Below are 20,209 nucleotides of genomic sequence, written 5' to 3'. Positions count from 1 at the left end.
GTCTCTGACAGCGTGGCGTTTATTTTGATGCATGGTTATAGTTTCTCCATGTCTTCACCTCTCTTTTTATCCTAGTCTTTCCACGACGAACATTGCATGGAATTTATTATTATGACCTTCCATGGCCGTCGGTATGCTTCTCCCTGAGGGGTGAGCTATCAGACTGACGACAGTGACGGTGTCTACAGCTTTGCCGCCACCTTTTGGCACAGTGTCCTATTTTACCTGTACGGGCGATGCGTCGCTGCTTGCGGCAGTGCCTCCACTGGTGGTGCTGGCTTCAGCTAAGGGATAGTTTTTTCTACTGGAACAATTTTCGTTTGTCTCTGCCGTTCTAGTCACCTTTGCCCCTAACGGTGTTGCCGTTACTGGTGGCGGGGCTAGTACTAGTCTGCAGGAGGGGTTGGCTGTACCAGCGCCTTAAGTCACATAGGAGGATGGCGGTGATAATTTTACCCCCTAACGATGCCGGTGCTTCCGGCAACGCTGGTATATTAGGCGTACCTGCCTATGTCAACGCTTGAATAAAGGTTATGTCGCCACCTATCGACACCCAAATATGGATTTTTCCGACGTCAAAATATGTTTTATAGTACCAGTTCTGGTGATATGTTGCTTCTTACGCCTGTGCTGTCACTGGCGACACTGCATATCTTTTGGGCAAGGTGTTTTCTGCGGACTCCCTTGATCGTTAGCTCCGCCGCCCTTGGCCACAATTGCCACTGATGGCATTATCGTTACTGGCGGCGGGGATAGTACTAGTCTATGTGTGCGGATATTGGGACCAGTGCCTTTGGGCACATAAGATGTTGGCAGTAATGCCGTTCCCCCCCTGTGGTTGACAGTACTTCCGGCAATGCCGGTACCTTTAGGGCACAGGCCTTTCTGCCCTTTTTTATCTGAGACAGTCTTACATAACTAAGATGAGTTCTCTATTTACCGTAGGTGAATTCTACTACAGGTTAACATAAAAGCCTTACTCCTTTAACGTTTGAGGTTTCTTTATGTAGGTTGGGCCTGGGAACTCATACGAAAGGGTTCTAGGCTCCTGGTTTGAATAACCACTACATATGGTTATTGGTTTTCTACCAAGATTTGTCCATTTCTCTTTGAGGATGTGGATTGAATAGATGGTTGGTAACTCTATGGGCTAGTTATCCCTCCCGAGTTTTTTCTATTGAGGTTATAAACTTGCTTTTATAGCCTACGAGTTGCTTTAGACTCTTGCTTTTTAATTGATGCGTCGATTGCTTAATGATTAAGCTTACCTGTACCGGTGCCCTCTAATTGTCCTTTTCTCTGCCGAGATATTGAAGCAACGGTTCTTTCCATGAGCATTTCTCCACCCCCTTTTCCCCGTTTTGGACCTATAGCAACATACCTTGAGGGGGTTAATTTTTCCAATCTCACATTCTTTATAAGGGAATGAACATTTTGTAATTTATCTCCTTTTTTCTCACCAATGGCATTTACACTCAATTTGGGGATTACTATTCCCTCCTTTTTTTTATATGGAGCATTAATGATCCATATCTTTTGGCTTTTACTGTCTACTAGAGGATGTAGTACTCATTTGAACCCTTTTCTCCTAACAGGCGGTGCCTATACGGAGATACACTGTTGAGTGCAGATTTGTGTCAGAGCTGTGAAACATCCCTATGGTCTCAATATTTGCCGCCCACATGGGAAGGTTGGAGGATGAAAGGCCCAGTATTGTATTGGGACCATCAGGATTGCAGTGTTTGTAAGGATTTACTTCACTCCAGATGGTTCTCGGAGGATACCTCCGATGATACTGCATGTTCTTCCCGCGGTACCTTCGCACCTGGGTAAGAGGATGAGGTAGTCTGATGTCATCAAGGATTCAGTGGTGTCTACTAGTTCTGACTCCACTATGACATCGGTCTCCCGATCTATGGTTACGATTACTTCTTCCGTGACGGGGGCTGTTTCTGCCCGTTTCTCCTCCCAACATCTTCTGAGGAAAAGCTCCTTTCAGTCTCAGCGGTGAAAGGTTATTGCTCAGCCTTGAGCCGTGCCTTTAAGCTGAAGGGAGTTTATATTTCATCTTCGTTGGAGCCTTCTTTACTCATACGGAGTTATGAAATCACTTTCCCCCAGTCAGAGATTAGGCCTCCCCCTTGGAACGTGGTTCGCGTCTTGAGATCCTTAAAAGGACCTCCCATACAATTGACCGAAATCTTACTTTGAAGACAGCGTTCCTGCTCGCTTTAGCCTCAGCAGAGAGAGTCGGTGAACTACATGGCCTCTCCTATGACATCGCCCATTCAAGGGATGGGTGGGAAGTGACACTCGGTTTCATCCCGGAATTTATTGCTAAGACTCAAGATCCGGGGGTACTGGACCATAGATGCGGTCCCTTTCAGATTGCGAGTCTTTGTTCTGTAACCAATGACCCAGATCAGTTGTTACTATGCCCAGAGAAGAGTTTGAGATACTATCTTAAACGCACTGCAGCAACACGACCCTGACTAACACCTGTGTCTGTTAGCTCAGGGAGACTAAAGAGGAGGATCACCAAGAACACGGTTTCCTCCTAGATCCACCAAGTAATCGAAAGAGCCTTTGCTCCCGGTTCTCTGGCTCGCCGACCTAGAGCCCATGATGTCAGGAGAATCAGCACTTCCTTGGCATTAAAACGTAGCTTCTCCGTGTTACAAGTACTTCAAGTGGGTCTGTGGAAGAGACAGACCACCTTCACACCCCATCACTTAAAAGAAGTGACCCACAGGAGACTCAATATATTCACTATTGGTCCTGTGGTGGCTGCTCAACAAGTGCTTTAAGAATACCTCAGGCTCCTTGATGGACAAGTAGCAGTTGCTTGAGGGCATTGGTTACCCGGCTTAAGACTAGGATGAATGAGAGAATGTCTGGCTTTCCTTTCTTCATCTTCCCTTCCCTTGGGGCACAGCACCATGGCTCCCTCTGCAAGCGGGCTTCAACCTCTGCAGGTAATTATCACTTCCCTGTGTAGCCTAGTGTAAGTCATAAATTTATATTTGTTCCGTAACGGATACAAACCACGCCATTTATTAGGGGTTATACTTTTGGCGGCGCTGAAATGACGAGCCATTAAAATTTAGTGAGGGTTAACTACCCACACCGCTAGTTAGCGGGGGTAGGGGGGTTAGCTTGCTACCACTCCCATTCACACACCTGTGATTTAGTCACTTTACTTTTGGCTCGGATCAAGAGCGGTAGTTTCCTCTCTCCCTCCTCGCCTATTCTGGACTGCCATTAATTTTTGTCTTTTAACTTACTTTTTCTTATACTGTACTTGTATATATATATATATATGAAAACATTCTTAATGTTTATGTATATATGTGTATAGAAATGTGGTAAGTTTCCTTTTCAGTGTTTGTGCTCTGTGTGTGATACATATACGACAACGACACTTGCGTAGTACCAAGGCCAGCACAGTTCCACTTCGTGGGGAACGACCTCTGCCTCTCTGGTCCATCGGTCTTCCCGTCACCATATAACCGTTAACTCGGCCGCTGCAGGGAAATCGTCATCGCCTGGACCCTCTTCATTCAACTATTGTCTTCGCCTTTTCCTTTTTTCCTACGGGAAACATGGATTCTGAGCGAAGGGAATGTGGCCTTTCAAAGATTGACTACGGTCTTTCTCTTCTCAAGGTCGTTCACCTTTACAGCAACAGTGTACTTTTGGGGAAGCTCCTTTTCCGTGCGTGGGTTAGGTTGCTCTTCCGATTGTTTGTCTCAATTATTTTTAGGGAAAATATAATTGTATTTTAACTTTTCAGCTTCTCCGTGGGGAGCACTTCCCTTCAGAGGGTCAGTGGTTCTCACTATTAGTGAATATTCTTAGCTGATTTAAATAATTGTAATTCTGTTTTTATTACAGTTACTCCACTCCCCCCTTCTCCCGTGGATGTCGACTGGGGAAGGAAGGGCGCAATACTTAATTTTATGTTGTTCCCTCGGGGTTCCTCTTCGGAGTTCCTCCCTGGGGAATTTGTTAAATAATTAATTTTTTGTCGGCGCAATACTTTTTATGTTGTTCCCTCGGGGTTCCTCTTCGGAGTTCCTCCCTAGGGACTTTCTGTTAAATAATTATTTAATTTTTTTTTTTTTCCAGTTATCTATGCAGTTTTTCTTTATTCGACTAAGAGTGCCAACAAAGCAGAGCTGTTCTGTTCATGCGTGGGGAATCTGCTGTCACTGCCGTCCCTCAGAGGACGTCGTCACGGGCGTCATCCCTTCTCTTAGAAGTACTCCTGTGACAACATAACCAGCACTTCAGATCATCTTAGAACGCTAAAGGAGGTTCGCCTACAGGGGTTGGACATCTTCCCTTCCGAGGGAAGTTTCCTCCCCAGGTGTGAGGTTGTTTCTCCCTTCAGAGGGAGAACTTCCCACATCTTAATAAATTCATCGTCTCCGACTGCTGTTGCTGCCTTCGCCCAGACTTTTCTCCCCCCTTGCTGAGTTTCTCTTCCTTCAGGGGCAGAGCACGGTCTTGGCAAGTCTCTTCTACGAAGTGTTCTCCTCTCTCTCGTTCGCGAGAGAGGCCACTCATAGAGACTCCTCTTCGGAGGATTGCTACTGTTAAGGTCAGCTTGCTGATCCACCGGCCCCCAAGGGGCACCATCATGGGCATCTTCTAGTCTCTTCTATGAAGTGTTCACCTCTCGTTCGCGAGAGAGGCCACTCATAGAGACTTCTCTTCGGAGGATCGCGACTGTTAAAGGTCAGCTTGCTGATCCACCGGCCCTCATGGGCATCATCACGGGTGTCTTCGAGTTTCTTCTACGAAGTATTCACCTCTCTCGTTTGCGAGAGAGGCCACTCATAGAGACACCTCTTCGGAGCATCAAGCAGACCTATCAGCGCAGCAGACCTACCAGGACCTCATTGGTGGATGCTTGCCCTTCCAAAGGGCACATCTCAGTCCTTGATCGTCCTGCCAGATGACCTACCGATCTACCAGCGCAACCTTGTGCTGCAACGTAGTCCTTTGGACTTCGGTCCTGGACTCTTAACATGGACCCTTTTTTTTTTTTTTTCGGTCCCCATCAGTGGATGCTCGCCCTTCCAAAGGGCACATCCCAGTTCCTGATCGTCCTACCAGCTGACCTACCGATCTACCAGCGCAACCTGGCGCTGCAACGTAGTCCTTTGGACTTTGGTCCTGGACTCTTAACGCAGACCTGCTTACGGTCCCCATCGGATACTCGGCCTTTTTTAAAGGGCACATCCCAGTTCCTGATCGTCCTACCAGCTGACCTGCCAACATACTAGCGCTACCTTCGCGTGCTAGTCTTCCGGGCGCGCGCGCTCCGACAATCTTCTGCGCGTGGGTGCTGATGGTCTCCCGTGCGTGCCAATAGTCTTGCATGCGCGCACGCGCCAATAGTCTTGCGCGCGCGCGTGCCAATGGTCGGTCTTCCGCGCGGGCAGCGATGGTCTCCCGCTCGCGCCCCTATGATTTTCTGCACGCGCGCCAATAGTCTTGCGCGCACGCGCCGATGATTTTCCGGGTGCGCCAATAGTGTTGCGCGCGCATGGCAACAGTGTTCCGCGCGCGCGCTAACAGTCTTCTGCGCTCACCCCGACGATCTTCCGAGCGCTAGCGCCGAAGATCTAACGCGCGCGAGCGCCGACGATCTTCCGCGCGCGAGAGCACCAATGCTCTTGCACGCGCGCTGGCACCGATGGTCTCTTGCGCGCGGACTGATGATTTTCCGTGTGGGCGCCGATGGTCTCCTGCGCAAGCGCTAATGCTCTTGTGTGCGCGCGTGCCGACTTTCTTCCGCGCGCGGGCGCCTAAGGTCTCCCGCGCACGCATTAACAGTATTGCGCGCGTGCGTGTCGACTACCGCCCGTGGGCGCCGATGGTCTCCTAAACGCACGCCAACAGTCTTGCGCGTGCGTGAGCTCACCAACAGTCTACCGCGCACGCGCGCCGACTGCCTTAGGCGCGTGTGCTCCAATAATCTTGAGTGTGCGCATGCAGCCTTCCGCACGCGCCGACTGTCTTCTGCACGCGGGCGCCGATGGTCTTCCGCACGCGCGTGCCAAGAGTCTCCACATACTACTCTCACGCACGCACCAATGCACCCACCCTTGCGCAACCATTCGCACGCTTCAGCGCATTCTAGGGAGAATGCACAAAACTGCACAGTGCCTTACTGCGCGCCAGCGCTCTTCCTCACTTTCCTGCGCCCTCCTGCGCAGTTACGGTCCCAGATCCAATGCGCCAGCTCTAGCCAAAGAGTCAAGGCTCGCAGATCCAATGCACCAGCTCTTGCCTAAGAGCCAGCGCTTGCCTGCTCTCCAGGCAGATATTAAGCACCAGCATCATTCTGTGTGCCATCGCTCCAGTACTCTCCTACACACTCGCGCAATTGTCCGTAAAAAGGAATAAAACTTTTTGGACAGGTCACCATTGCCCCATTCCTCCTCGCAAACGCATAAACAATGCCACCGGGAAAAGCGGAATAAGGCTTCACAGAAGGATTCAAGATCCCGAAGATTCCATCCTACAAGGGGAATCGAAATGGGGAATCCTTGGTCCCTGTCTCTTCTGAAGTTTCTTTTTCCTTGACAGACCACCGACAGCAAACAGGAAAGCATCAACAGACTGATCCCTAGATCACTGTTTGTTGATGGCTAGTTCACAGTACTGATCGCTAGGTCCCCGATCACCAGGTTGCCGATCGCCAATTGCTAGCTCAATGCTGATCTTTGACCTCTAGTCCCTCCAATGACTAACGATCTCCAATTGCTAGCGTTTCCAATCACCGATTGCCAGTCAATAACCAGTCATCAGCTTGCTGATCATTAGATCACCGATGGGCAGCTCATCTTTCTTCGATCATTGAACTCAGCTCGCTGATCTCTGACCAGCCCATCTTCAGCTTGCTCGTCTCGTACCAACCAGGGGGGACCATAATCAGCTTGCTGATCTCGAACTCACCATCGGCTCACAGATCACTGATTCATCGGTCATCGGCAATTTGCCAGCAGTTCGTGACTCGAACTTGCTAGTCAACCGCTTCCTGTAGTTCCTAGATCAGAAGGTATACAACATACTTCTCGTTACTGGCCGTTCGCCATCACACTAAAGTGATCGGCAAACGTTCGACAACCCTCATCAACGGCTTGCCGACAGGGAACTACTTGCGAGCACTCTCCAACTGCACAGTAACCACGATACCCAACGGTTAACCATTGACTAACATTCGCCAGATTCATTCTATTCTAAGGAATAGCATCAATCCCATCAGGGCACATGGTAAGGCTAAGCGTTGCCTTTCTTCTGTTAGTTAAAGAAATTCTCTCAGAGAAAAATTCTTACACTGGGTATCGTGCCTGATCCTTTACAACAGAGTCAAGACTCCAGCGTCAACAATCTTCCATGCAAAAGGATCAGCAAGGAGCTGTCCCTATGGGTCAATGTCCACACCATGTTGGAGTTCGAACAAGGGCTAAGACCTCAGGTCTTCATTTACACACTGGACCTAAAGGACACTTGATCCCAGGTCCAAACCATCCATCTAGTAAGGTTGGAAGATTCAGTCTAGACAAACAAGAAACACCAGCTCAAGGCACTGTGCTTCGGTCTTTCCACTACACCCATCCTGGTCTCACAGGATTGGCTTCTGTCTCCTCTTTCTCGGGACGACTGACTGACCTTAGCAGACTCAGTGGCAACCTTGCATTAACACTGGAACTTCTGAAGTCTTTTTACCAAGATCCAGTGATCAGGGTAAACCTACGGAAGTCTTCCCTACTTCCCTCCCAGGAGACTGATGTATCTGGGAATGATTCTAGACACCAATCTCCACAAAACCTTCTGGAAACGAGAACGACTTCCATTCCAAGAGACTTGTCGGAAAAAGAAGAAAGGAGGGACCATAGTGCTGCACCACACGACCTCAGCCCTCTGGACAGAGCCCGAAGGTACCATTACTTAAATCTCTTAAGAGATGAAAGCCAACTTTCCGGTCCTTCAGCAGCCTCATCGGTTCCTAACAGACCACTCAGTGATGTGATGGACGACACACCACACACCACATAGAGACTCACATCGACAAGCAAGAAGGAACTTGCTTGTAGCCCCTCCCCATCTAATAGTATAAACACTAAGATGGGCCAAAGTCCGTTCGGTACCACCATCAGCCCGCTTCATTCCAGACTGGAAGAACGTGCTCGCCGACAATCTGTGCACAGCATCTCAGATAAGGTATACTGAATGGACTTTGGATCGCCATGTAGCCAACAAAGTCCCGACTACAATTTCCTCCAACTAGGGGGTCTGTTCGTAACGTTCCTGAATCTCAGGCTACCGTTGCTCACCAGCCCTAGACCCCAAGGCTCTCTGGCAACAACGGTGGGTACAACAATGACGTTTACGTCTCGTCCCTGTTTTATCTGGAGAAGGGCACTCAACAAGTTTAGGACATCGGTCAACCTCTCAAGGACTCTCTTAGCTCCTCTATGGCATTACAGTATGCAGAACGGTCTCCAAACCTTTTGCAGCTCCTGATAGTCTCTCCAAGAGAACCCTCTCTACATAGCAGACAACCCACTTCGACACCTACCACAAGCTTTGGTATGATTGTACTCCTGAAGACTACCCAATACCTCTTTGCGAAAAGGTTGTCTAGATATCTGAGGAATTCCTCAGCATCAGTCTACCAGGCAGTATAACATCTTGTGAGGTTGGTGTCATGTGAAAGTATGTCTCTCCACTCGATACCTCGATTCCAGCATTAGCGGAATCCTCGAGTAAATACAAGAGGAAAAGACCCCCTATTCAGTTTCGACAGGTAAAGATGATCACTCATCCTTGATCCTTCACGTTCAAACTGAAAGAAAGGGACACCCTCTCATTGATAAACATTTCCTAACTCATACGGACTTACAACTTGCCTTTCCCCACTCGGAATTGAGATCTTCCTCTCAGAACATGGTTCAAATCTCCGATCCCTAAAGGGACCTCCTTATGTTCCACTTCACCAGACAACTAATTTTTTCCTGATTTAAGAACACAGTGTTCCTACACACTCGGACAGCAACCATACGAGTCAAGGAACTTCATGGTCTCCCTTTCGACATCGCCCATTATTGAGAAGGGCGAAAGACAAAGTTCAGTTTCGTCCCTGAGTATGTTGCCAGACACAGTCTCCAGAGGTGATGGATCCTACACAAGTCTCAACTAGGTAACGGACGATCCAGATCATCCGTTACTGTACCCAAGGTAAGGTATGAGACTTTACCAAAAGAAAACGGCAACAGCCTGCCCTGGTCCCTCCTCTTGTCAGGACTGGGAGAAAGTAGAGGAGGATCACCGAAACATCATCTCAACATGACGACTCACAGTGTCAGGGGCATAACTATGCCCCTGGTCCTTCTTAGCAGATTACTCTGTGACGCAGGTTTTACAAGAAAGGATGTGAATGCTCCAGGTGACTTTTACAACCTTTCTCTTGCAAGACGTGACCCACAGGAACTGGATACGATCTCTATCGGTCCGGTGGTGGCTGCACAACAGCTAGTTGTATACCTCAAGCTCCTTATTGGACAAGTAGCAGAAGGTTGAGGGCACTGTTACCTGGTTTTAGTCTGCGTGAATGAAAAGATTTGACTGGCTCTTATTCTATTCTTCATCCTACCCTCTTATGGGGAAAGCAGCATCCTGGGTTCTCTGCATAAGCTGACCTCAAACCACTGCAGGTAAACCATGCTCCCTAGTGTACCTAGTATTAAGCTAATACTGTTGCGTCCCCATACCCTGGCGTGGTGGTATTGGGAAGTCTTGGTTACATCAGGTTTTTCCTACATAGATTCGGAATATCTTTACCTAGACAGTCACACTTCTGCACGTCTCAGCACACAGCTTGCGTAGGCCGCGGACCTTGCGTAGCAAGGTTTAGCGAGGGCAGGGACTCCTTATTTTTTAGTACTAACATAATCAGATAAGGAGTCCCCGGGCAAAGCCAAAAGACAGATTGGCAGGGACGTCCACCCTTCCTAATGGGTGAGTCACCCCTAATAAATAGCGTGGTTTGTATTCCAGTTACGGAACAAATGACAAATTTGTAGATAATTTGTATTTTTCCTAACTATACAAACCTTAGCTATTTATACAAACTTGTCCGCCATCCCTATCCCCCTTGAAGTCCTACCTCCAACCAAAGTGACTAAATCACAGGTGTGTGAACGGGAGTGGTAGCAAGCTACCCCCCTCTACCCCCGCTAAATAGCGGTGTGGGTAGTTAACCCTCGCTAAATTTTAATAGCTCGTCATTTCAGCTCCGCCGAAAGTATAACCCCTAATAAATATCTAAGGTTTGTATAGTTAGGAAAAATACAAATTATCTATGAATTTGTCATACTGTCCACGTCCCCATTGCTTTCTGCGAGATAAGCAATGGGATATGTCTTGGTTTCCTGTATAAACTGAGAAGGCGTTCATACAAGACAACAGACTCTTACACTGTATTGCACAGGCAGCTATTACACTCACTGTATATTTTAGTGAGGCGCCAAAGTTTTCCCTAGACCACAGTCATATACTGTACTAGGTAAAACCAGGTCAATGTCCATGCCAGAACTAGGACTTCCACCTATCTGAGAGTAAGTCATCCGAATAAATATCGGAAGGTTTGTTAGTATGGCAACAAATGACAAATTCGGAGATAATTTGTATTTTTCCCTAACTAATACAAACCTGGAGTTATTTGTATAAATTGGCCCGCCATCACCTATCCCCCAGAAGTCCTGCCTGCAATTAAAATTCGTTTCTCACTTTTGTGAGAAGTCTAATGGCTACCTTCCAGCTCTGCCGAAAGATAATCCAAATAATTCCAGGTTTGTATTTATACAAATTATCTCCGAATTTGTCATATTCCAATATTGAAACAAATAACCAAGAGGTTTAGAATACAGTATACATGTACTGCAAAATGTTGGGCCCCTTATTTTGTTGAAACAAGTAACTTAATAAAAAAGCACCACTTATCAGTGTTATTCGGAAGTACTTGGTGGACGCAGGCTCCTGCAGCTTGTGCTATGATGACAAAAGGAGGAAAATGAGAAATTTTTATTAAAACCTTTATCTTCATTAATAGAGGTTTCTGCCAGTAGCATATGGAATTCAAAAGTGTTTGTTCCAACACAAATAAAAAACCTCGATCTTTACTATCTTTCAGCTTGAGCTGGAATTTAGCCATAAAACTTTCATGCGAAGTGTCAGCAGCCCTTATCTAGTTAGCGGAGATATCAGGGGTAGACCAACCTCCTACTCACACAATCACTGTGTGAGTTCCTCCACTTTTATTTTGGTCACGGTCAAGTGCAGACGTCTTGTCTCTCTCTTCCGGTTTCATTTCTTTTGAAGTGGTTGTAAAACTTGAACAATTTCTGTTTCTCTCTACAGGTATGTTTGGATTTGAGGGTTTTGATCATGCTGGTTTGCCCTGGTATATCAGGCCATGCTTGGGGCATGTTTATGTCAGCCATAGAGACGCATCCTCACTGGTATTTCCCTTCATGCAGATGACACTCCTGAACCAGAAGCTTCTCCCTGAGTGTTGGTAGTTGTTATCCTTCCAGTGGGAGTGGGACTGTTGGCAAAGGAAGAAGTCTAAAAGGGATTCTTTGCCTTTTAATTCGTCCTCGAGGTTGAAGAAGTCTTGACTTTCTTTTACTCCTTGCCTTCCTCTTCCTGTTCTTCTTCTTCTGGAGGCCTATTAGACAAGACCGATGACCATTTGATCCCCGGGCAACCTTCATGCCCGGCACACCTTGTTGCTTCCCCTAGCAAAACAGTGCTGCCTCCACCCGTGGGGGGTCTACTTGTCTTGAGGCTCTATTTCATGTGTGGCCATCCTTGTGACTTTGGTTTTTCCCTTGAAGGAACGGCTGTTGGAGGGGCTGAAGCTTTGGGCACAGCAGAAGCACACAGCTGCCTCCTCATGGATCAGTCTTGACCTTCCCCCTTCAAGCTGCTGTAGAGGAGTCTCTTACAGCTGGTCTCGTGCCGCCGGTGAATGCTTCCTCTGCAATTCCTAGCCTATCTGAGGAATTGCAGGCAGGTACTCTTTGGAGTTCAGGCTAGTGGGCTCATCCCCCAGTGTGAGTATGTATGCTGGGTTAGCTCGGCCTGAGGTTCCTTGTGAACCTCAACCCTGCGAGGATGGTAGGCGCTCTTGCCAGCTCGAGAGGTCGTCTTTCCTTGAGTGGTCCCCCCCTCAAGTGCCTCATGAGCGAGTGTGTTTTTTCACTACCTCGCACTAGTTCTTTGGTGTAATCAGGTGCTCGTGACCGACAAGTCCCTGTATTCATAGGTGCTTTCCACCATGCTCCACAGGTACAGTAATTCTCTGTGAGTTTTGTGAGCATATTACCCATCAGGGTTTCGCCTTGGATGTCTGCTCAATCGGGGGATCACTGACAGGAAGCGTTAGTAGCCATTCCACCCTTACCTCACTCACTACCTTTCGAGCGCTCTTGCAAGCTACAAGGCATTCCCAACCACCTATTAGTGCTATTGTGAGTGTTTGAGCGCTATCTCGTGGAGCTTAGGCTTGTGAGTGAACTAACCAGACACAATGCTTTGTCGCAAGTGCATCAGTTCGTATTTATGAAACATTTTCAAACGTTTCTGCCCCTGACTTGGGTCAATTTTTTTAACTTTCAGCATGCTCTGTCATGACAGTAAGCCCGCAATCGACTGTTCGTTCTCTGAGAGAAATGTGGTCTCGCGATCAGCTCACATAGACATTCCTCGCCAGCAAGAGCTCTTTCGACCGCCCCATCATTCGCAAGGGATGCACAAAGGTTCTTAGAGATTGTTAATCCCTGTGCTATGTTGACATCGCTTGAAGTCAAAATATGCTCCGTGTTACACACGATGACAGCCTGGATACGTCATTTACAAATACTGTATAAACCATATGGAAGTTCAAATAATTTGTATATTATGCAAATGAATACAACACAGGGTTGTATATTGTCATGGATAGATCCAATACTTTTGAAGGGATATGTTATTAAAAAGCAAAAATATCTATTCCCAAAGTGTGAGCAGTGAAACGAGATTCGACTACCGTATTGTTTGGTCAAACCTGTCATCACTTCACTTATGTCAGAATTTTGGAAATAGACAGAGCCTTGACAACTGCGCCTGCAGCGATAAGGGAACTTTCATGTTTTGACCAAGATGTTATCACCTTAATCAGTGGAGTCAGCATATTTTGAGAAACTGAGCCGGAGAGATATCCTTGTTTATGGGCGCCACGTGCTGCGTTCTTCTTATGACTTAACACGAAGTCCAGATTGCATCAGAAATTTGTTCTAGAAGCCTCTATAGCGTGATCGAAGTGGGCATTTTTGAGGAGGCCAATCGAGATGCAGAATTGTCAAAAAACGCCTTCTATGGAAATGACGACTGCCCACTGTAATTAGCTCCACCCGTACATGGGTATATAAACTTCAAGAAGAGATTGTCCAGAGAGATAGGTCAGGACATAAGACAAGAAAGGAACTATGTCCAAAGCAGATGAGAACCAAGTCCTGACAAGAAAAGAAGCAGAGAAGACCAGAAGTCTGATAGTCATTTTTCAACCTTCCCTTCAGACGACAAACGCTTATCTTCAAAATCCTATTATAGCTTAGAAGGAGAGACAAATTGAAGCAGCCAACCCTCCCTGCTTGTGACAAGAAATCGCTAACACTTCCTACAGCCTGGCTTAGTTCAACACTATTATTGAATTCTTGGAGAAGATCTTTTGAGGTCCCATCTTAATGCCACCCTTTCTGTGACATCTTCGAATCCAAAATCATTGTGCGAGTTTTATCTGAACTTCAGCCACCCTTCTGTAACGTTCTCAAGCCTGAAGCTTCCGTACCAGTATCGTCTCAGCAGCTGCAGAAAACTATTCCTTAATTATTTCTACCTTACGGAATGTTCCCCGTTTCTATTGATGTTTTGATTGATTTGATTTGTCATTTAATGTAACCGAATTAGTAACATTGATTTTCTTCAAGTTTGTGAATAAACAATTTGTGTTTTATTTTAGTTTCTTTCTATATTCATTTCCCATATTTATATGGTGGTGGTTTATTTTGATTATTAAAAGAACCTGTAACTATTTTTAAGATCGTAACATATATCACACAGTTCACAATCGGGAAAATTTCACAAAAAAATCTCTTACAATCCCTGATATTAGCCCTTTCTCCTTTCTTATGCCAACCATCAGAGTCTTTGGGATTCTAGCCTTTATTTCCGATTGTGTAAGAGCTATTTAGGTGTGTTTTTATGTTACCACATAGAATCACACCACTCTTTCTAACCAATGGCAACATTCCCTACCTGAGGCTTTACTCAAACAAACTCTGTCACCCTCAGCTTAGAGACATAGGGATCCTCACATCTCACTCCACCACTAACCAAAATATTTGTGATTCTAGACCTTATTAATGATTTTGTAAGGTCTATTAAGTGTATTTCTATGTTGGCATACATGTTCAAATCACACAAAAAGTACTACACAGTGTTTTGGTTTCCACCCACAACATTACCAAAACATTTCACCAGTAACACAAGTTGTTGACATACGATAATTTTTTTTTTTTCATTCCTTTTTTTCTCATCTATCATTTCTACAAACTGATATATTCAGTCTTTTATATTTCATATTAATTTTGTTCAGTGTTTTCACAAGTAAAAGTTAACCTACCATCATTATTTTGATTTATTTACAATCCATACAGTATGCCATGTTCTTACATGGGCAGTCTCTATTTCTAAGCCTGTGAAAATCCCAAAACAGGAATTATCCAGTTCATAGTGACAGTCATATGCAAGATGGAATGGCAGAAGAACAAACAAAACTTATGTCTAATGAACTAAATTGATATTATGTATTACATCTCTTAAAATTTATATTATAAATTACATCTCTCTCTCTCTCTCTCTCTCTCTCTCTCTCTCTCTCTCTCTCTCTCTCTCTCTCTCTCTCTCTCTCTCTCTCTCTCTCTCTCTCTCTCTTTTTTGCCCTGGGGGGAGGCAGAAATATGTTTCTTTGAAACCCATTTCTATCCCCCTAGTGATGTCGGGATCTCCTGGGAGTTCCAGTCTTCCTTCGCACCAAGACGAAGGATAACCCTCTCATGCTCGCACGAGCACAGAGTCATATCCCAAGTCAAGTTCCACCCATCTAAAGGTGAGTTTCCGTAGTAAAGAGCGAAGGGCTTGTATTTAGGCCTATGTAGGAACAAATGACAAATTATGAAGTAATCTGTATTTTTATTGATCACACAATCCTGAGTTCTTTACCCATACTTGGCCCGCCATTACTTGTCCTCTTAGAAAGTCCTCTCTGCAATTAAATGTGGATCAATATATTAGGTGAGTGTGTGAGGGGGTGATTGCTCTACCTCGACTACCTCCCCTCACTTCTAACTAGTGATGGGTTGTTTACCTTTTGTAAAAAGTGTATGGTTAGTTGCCAACTATGTCAAAACAATACAACCATAGTAAAGAGCTCAGCTTTGTATGGTTAGGAATCATACAAATTACTTCTAAATTTGTCATTTTGCTTATATATAAATTGGTAAAATAGATTGCCACCATCAGTGTCCCTGGTAGTTTCATACCAGATAACTGTCAGCAAATTATTCATCAACCACTGATTTGATTGTAATAGCCATTCATCTGTTGATATGGATACGTGCATATACTTTTAAATAGATTAGAGAATGACATCTAGGAGAAGGAAGTTGTGTCATTTAGAATTCTGTACTCCGTACTGTATTTTTCAAACTTACCAATGAATTGTTTTTTTTTAATTAGATTCTTTTCCTTGTCAACAGTTCTCGAAACAGATCCTCACCACAAATTTAGGATCAGTGTGAAATCAGAAGGGTCTGAACCATATGCCGATTTACACGTAGATCCTGCCGAAATTACCTTACTCTTCGAGTATACATCAACTTATCCTGATGAACCACCAGTTATGGAAGTTATTCCTATTGAAAATATAGACGATGACGAGCTTGAGGGACTAAGAACAGAATTATTGTCTCAGGTTTGTGTTTTTTGTCAAGTTAAGTACAATCGACAGTAATTGTTAGTGGTTCTTACATTTATACAAACCTTCGTCCTTCAATAGGAGTATGATTTCAATGAAGCTGGAACTCAGCCGTTGAGATTTTATACCAAGGTGTTGGTAGTTATATTTGGGTGGTGTGGATGCCCCCCCCCCCATCTCCCTGATTAGCCACTTTAACTTCAGTTACCGAAGTGTACATACGTACTCTTGGTGTGATTAAACTATGCTGAAAGCTTTCATCTTTCTATTTAGTCTGATTGGTTGATTTTGTGAATGAAGAAACCATGTGTAGGTATTTGGTTCTGCCCTGGTGTTGCTGGCCGTAAATGTGGAATGTTTATGGGGCAAACAACTCAAAAAATTATTACTGAATGCTAATTGTTCCCATACAAATACAAACTATTCATTCTTTACTTATATGTAGTAGAGTAACAGTGAAAGCTGGAATATGGCAGTAAAATTTTACCCTGTTGGCTTCGGGGGGGATGCTGCCACTTTTCCAGCTCTTTGTAACCTCAATGGAATTTCAGCCGTCGCAGAGAGAACTTGTTCCTCTGGCTGTGAAATTATCAGTTTATGCTTTGCATTAACTTATTAATTTCTTTGCATTTTCTCCCAGCTGTGTACATGCTGTTTACTTGTGATAATGCGGACGTGCGAGACGTACAGTACATTACAGCTCAGTATATGAGCAAGAGCGAGTTAGATCCTCACAGGTTATGCAAGACATGCAGGGGCACAATTGCTGTGAAGTCTCGGCTTGTGAGGAATGCAGGGAATGGCCATCCTCACAGTGGGTGCTGTTCAGCAGGAGGAAGAAGAAAAAAGCTAAAAAGGATTCCTTGCCTTTGGGCCTTCCTCAAAGGCTAGGAAGTCCAGACCCACTTCTCCTTTCCCTGAAACTCCCCCTTCCGATTCTTGTGTACGGTCTTCCTTTGGAGGGCGGTCGGTTAAGAGCGATGGTCGTGTGGCTCCGTCGCTTCCCTAGCAAAGCGGCGTTGCCTTCCCCTCGTGGTCAACCTATGAGGCAAGGAGGCTCCGTCGATTCCCCTAGCAAAATGGTGTTGCTTCCTCCTCGGAGTAGTACACTAATCCTTCCTTTACTCTTGACTTACAGAGGGCAGGCACCCTTCGGCTGCTGTGGCCTTCGCTGGATATTTCAGGCTTGTTGTCGGAGAAGAAAGTTCGTCGTTATTTGGAAGAAAAATGTTGTCAGAACACAGACTCGATACTATCTTCTTCCTTACTGGCTGCACTTGCTCCTGCTGGCTCCTCCGCAAGTCTTCACCTGCCGTAGTCACCTTCTCATCGGTTGGCCTCTTCTCTTCCGTCTCGGTGCTCTTCTCTGCCTTCTCATGAAGATATCTTGCCGTATAAGCATGATATCTCCTCGGAGGCAGATTCAAGATAATGTTTCTAACAAATAATCTCCTATGAGACCTGTTTTCTCCCCCACTAGATGCTCAACATTTGCACCTTCATCTGCTCTCCCTTCAACTTCTGGACCTTTGTGTGCCAGACCTTAGGGTCGTAGCATCTCGCCTGCGAGCACCTCCCCTTGCACATTGCATGAGGAAAACTCTCCCTTTCGGAGCTCGTTTTAGGCTTTGAAAAGGACAGAGTTGCTCTTCTGATGCCTCTTCATCATACTGACGATCTTCGTCTTCACTACGCAGACGACGGCACTCCAGGTCACTCTTAAGGACTTCCCCACCGTCAGAGGATTTTTAGCCTGCCTCACCATCGCTACCAAAGCTCCCTTTCATAGTCGGGACAAACCCCTTGCTCTAGGAGATCTCGCTATACACAAGCATCACCCTCGCACTACAGACGCTCTTGTCGATCCTGTTAGGATTCTCCTCCTCCTCCTCACCACCTATAGTAGGGTCCCGAATTATGCGAGAAATTGGTCGATCAATGGAAAATCACATATTTTGAAACATATACGGGAATAATTCCATTAGGGCCATGGCAAACAGCAACTTGCCCATTCAAACGTGTTTGCTACCCATTTTCAATACTTTCTATGTGCTATGCTGTATTTTTTTTAATAATTGTTTTTATAAATAAATCAAACATTTAAGATGTTTTTAAGCGTAAATAACTTGAAAAGGTTAAAATTACAATCAGGATGGGTGTAAATACCGTCTATTTCCCCTTAACAAGACCTAAAATTAGGACACATTTCAATAAGATCGTCATATCTATTTTATAAGACAACTGATAAATAGAAAAACCATCACTGTATAGACTAGCTTTTGTTGTATCATTGAAAATGTAAAATTAACAGAATAAAGGCAATTTTATATCAAGCGTTTCCCAAACACGCCTGAAAGCAATAAAAAACGGGAACGATTGTTTTGTTTACTGTACATTCATCTCTGATCATAACGAAGAAACGAACGAATTTACACATCTGTGTTTAGGTTATTTACCAAGTACAGTATTGATTATATGATGTGTGTTATTACTAATGTTGTGTTACATATTTTTTCTTAGAACTTCAAAATAAATTAAATGAATGCGATTTATATAATCTTTTTCCTAAATATGCGGCGTAAAACGGAAACCCTCAGTTTGTTTACTGTACGCCCCATGGTCGATCATAATGAACAACCGAAAGCATGAACTACAAATGATCAAGGTGATATTTAATGATATTAAGAGCTTTTAGAAAATATGTTATTGCAAATATTTTACTTGCTGTATCCATGTAAATTCCTACATATGTAGCAAAACAGGCAAACTATTTTGTTTGCATTTGATTAACAATAGTAAACTGCCGCTAATAAAAGTATGATAATTTACGATAATTCTAAACTGTTACGAAGGATAATTGTCCATTCCTTATTCAAAATACTTTTCCAAACTTCAGTTATAAGTCAACTTGTACCCAGCTTAATTATGGAACCATCGGGAAAAAAAGGTTTTTTGCTATAACGTTGGATGTGACAGAGATGATGCAAGATTGGAGAAAGTTAGGATAATTTGATTCATGTTTGATTTTTAATTTATCTGAAACTTTGTGAAGAAACAAAGATTTCATTTGTTAAAGAAATAGAGAGAGGTAAGAAATGAGAGCGCAAGATTAGAGAGAGATTGAGAGAGAGATAGATAGATATATAATAATGATAGTTTTAAATGTACTAAACAAAAAATATGATAGGTTATAACACATTGAGAGAGAGAGAGAGAGAGAGAGAGAGAGAGAGAGAGAGAGAGAGAGAGAGAGAGAGAGAGAGAGAGAGAGAGAGAGAGAGTGTACAGTGAAACCTCTACATACGAATGTCTTAACATACGAATTTTCCAACATCCGAAGTAAAATTCGACCAAATTTCTGTCTCGACACCCGAAGTGTTGCTCCAACATACGAAGTAAATGATACGCGTAGACGGCAGCACATCGGAGGGACGCCAATCGAGCGTCGCCTTGATCAGTCCTCTCATCTCGTGCGCATCGTGTGGTTGTTCTCTTCGCTCGCTTATTAACAGTGTTTTTTATCTTCCTTTTTCACGTGTTGTTTTCTGTGTGTTGTAATCATGGGTCCTAAAAAGCTTAGTTTTGGTTCAGGAAGTAGTAGTAGTGGTGAGAAAAGGAAGAAGTCAATGCTTTCATTAGAACTAAAGCAAGAAATGATAGAAAAGCATGAGCGAGGTGTGCGTGTTAGCGATCTGGCTAAACAGTATGGCTGGAATGTGTCTACGATCTCGAGGATCCTAAAACAGAAGGCAGCCATTAAAGCATTGAAACCTTTGAAGGGGATCATGATTTCCAAACGTCGTAGCCCTATCCTTGAAGAGATGGAACACCTTTTGTTAATATGGATCAAAGACAAGGAGATTGCTGGCGATACGATCACTGAAATAATCATTTGTGAGAAGGCCAGCGCTATCTACAGTGACTTGAAGGCGGCGGGCTCTGGTGGTGACGCGGGGGAAAGTTCAGCCGATCCTACGACTGAGGAATTTAAGGCGTCTCGAGGTTGGTACGAGAAATTTAGGAAACGGACCGGGATTCATTGAGTTGTTTGGCATGGAGAAGCTTCAAGTTTGGACACCAAGGCTGCTAAAGACTTTGTTAAAAAGTTTGAAA

At 44.8% G+C, this 20,209-nt stretch overlaps 1 protein-coding gene across 1 annotated transcript in view; it reads left to right on the top strand.

Annotated features, from left to right (window-relative positions):
• The window catches only part of LOC137645747 (RWD domain-containing protein 1), a 384,609-nt gene that overhangs the window by 147,114 nt on the left and 217,286 nt on the right, over nt 1–20,209 (top strand). Inside the window, exon 2 of the mRNA XM_068378647.1 lies at nt 15,879–16,093. Within this exon, the coding sequence (XP_068234748.1) occupies nt 15,879–16,093 (215 nt within the window). The remainder of the gene's footprint in view (nt 1–15,878; nt 16,094–20,209) is intronic.

This window comes from Palaemon carinicauda, chromosome 8 (genome assembly GCF_036898095.1).
Source record: "Palaemon carinicauda isolate YSFRI2023 chromosome 8, ASM3689809v2, whole genome shotgun sequence".
Taxonomy (NCBI): Eukaryota; Metazoa; Arthropoda; class Malacostraca; order Decapoda; family Palaemonidae; genus Palaemon; species Palaemon carinicauda.
Note: the sequence above shows the minus strand (reverse complement) of the source record. Positions and strands in the feature narration are given on the sequence as shown.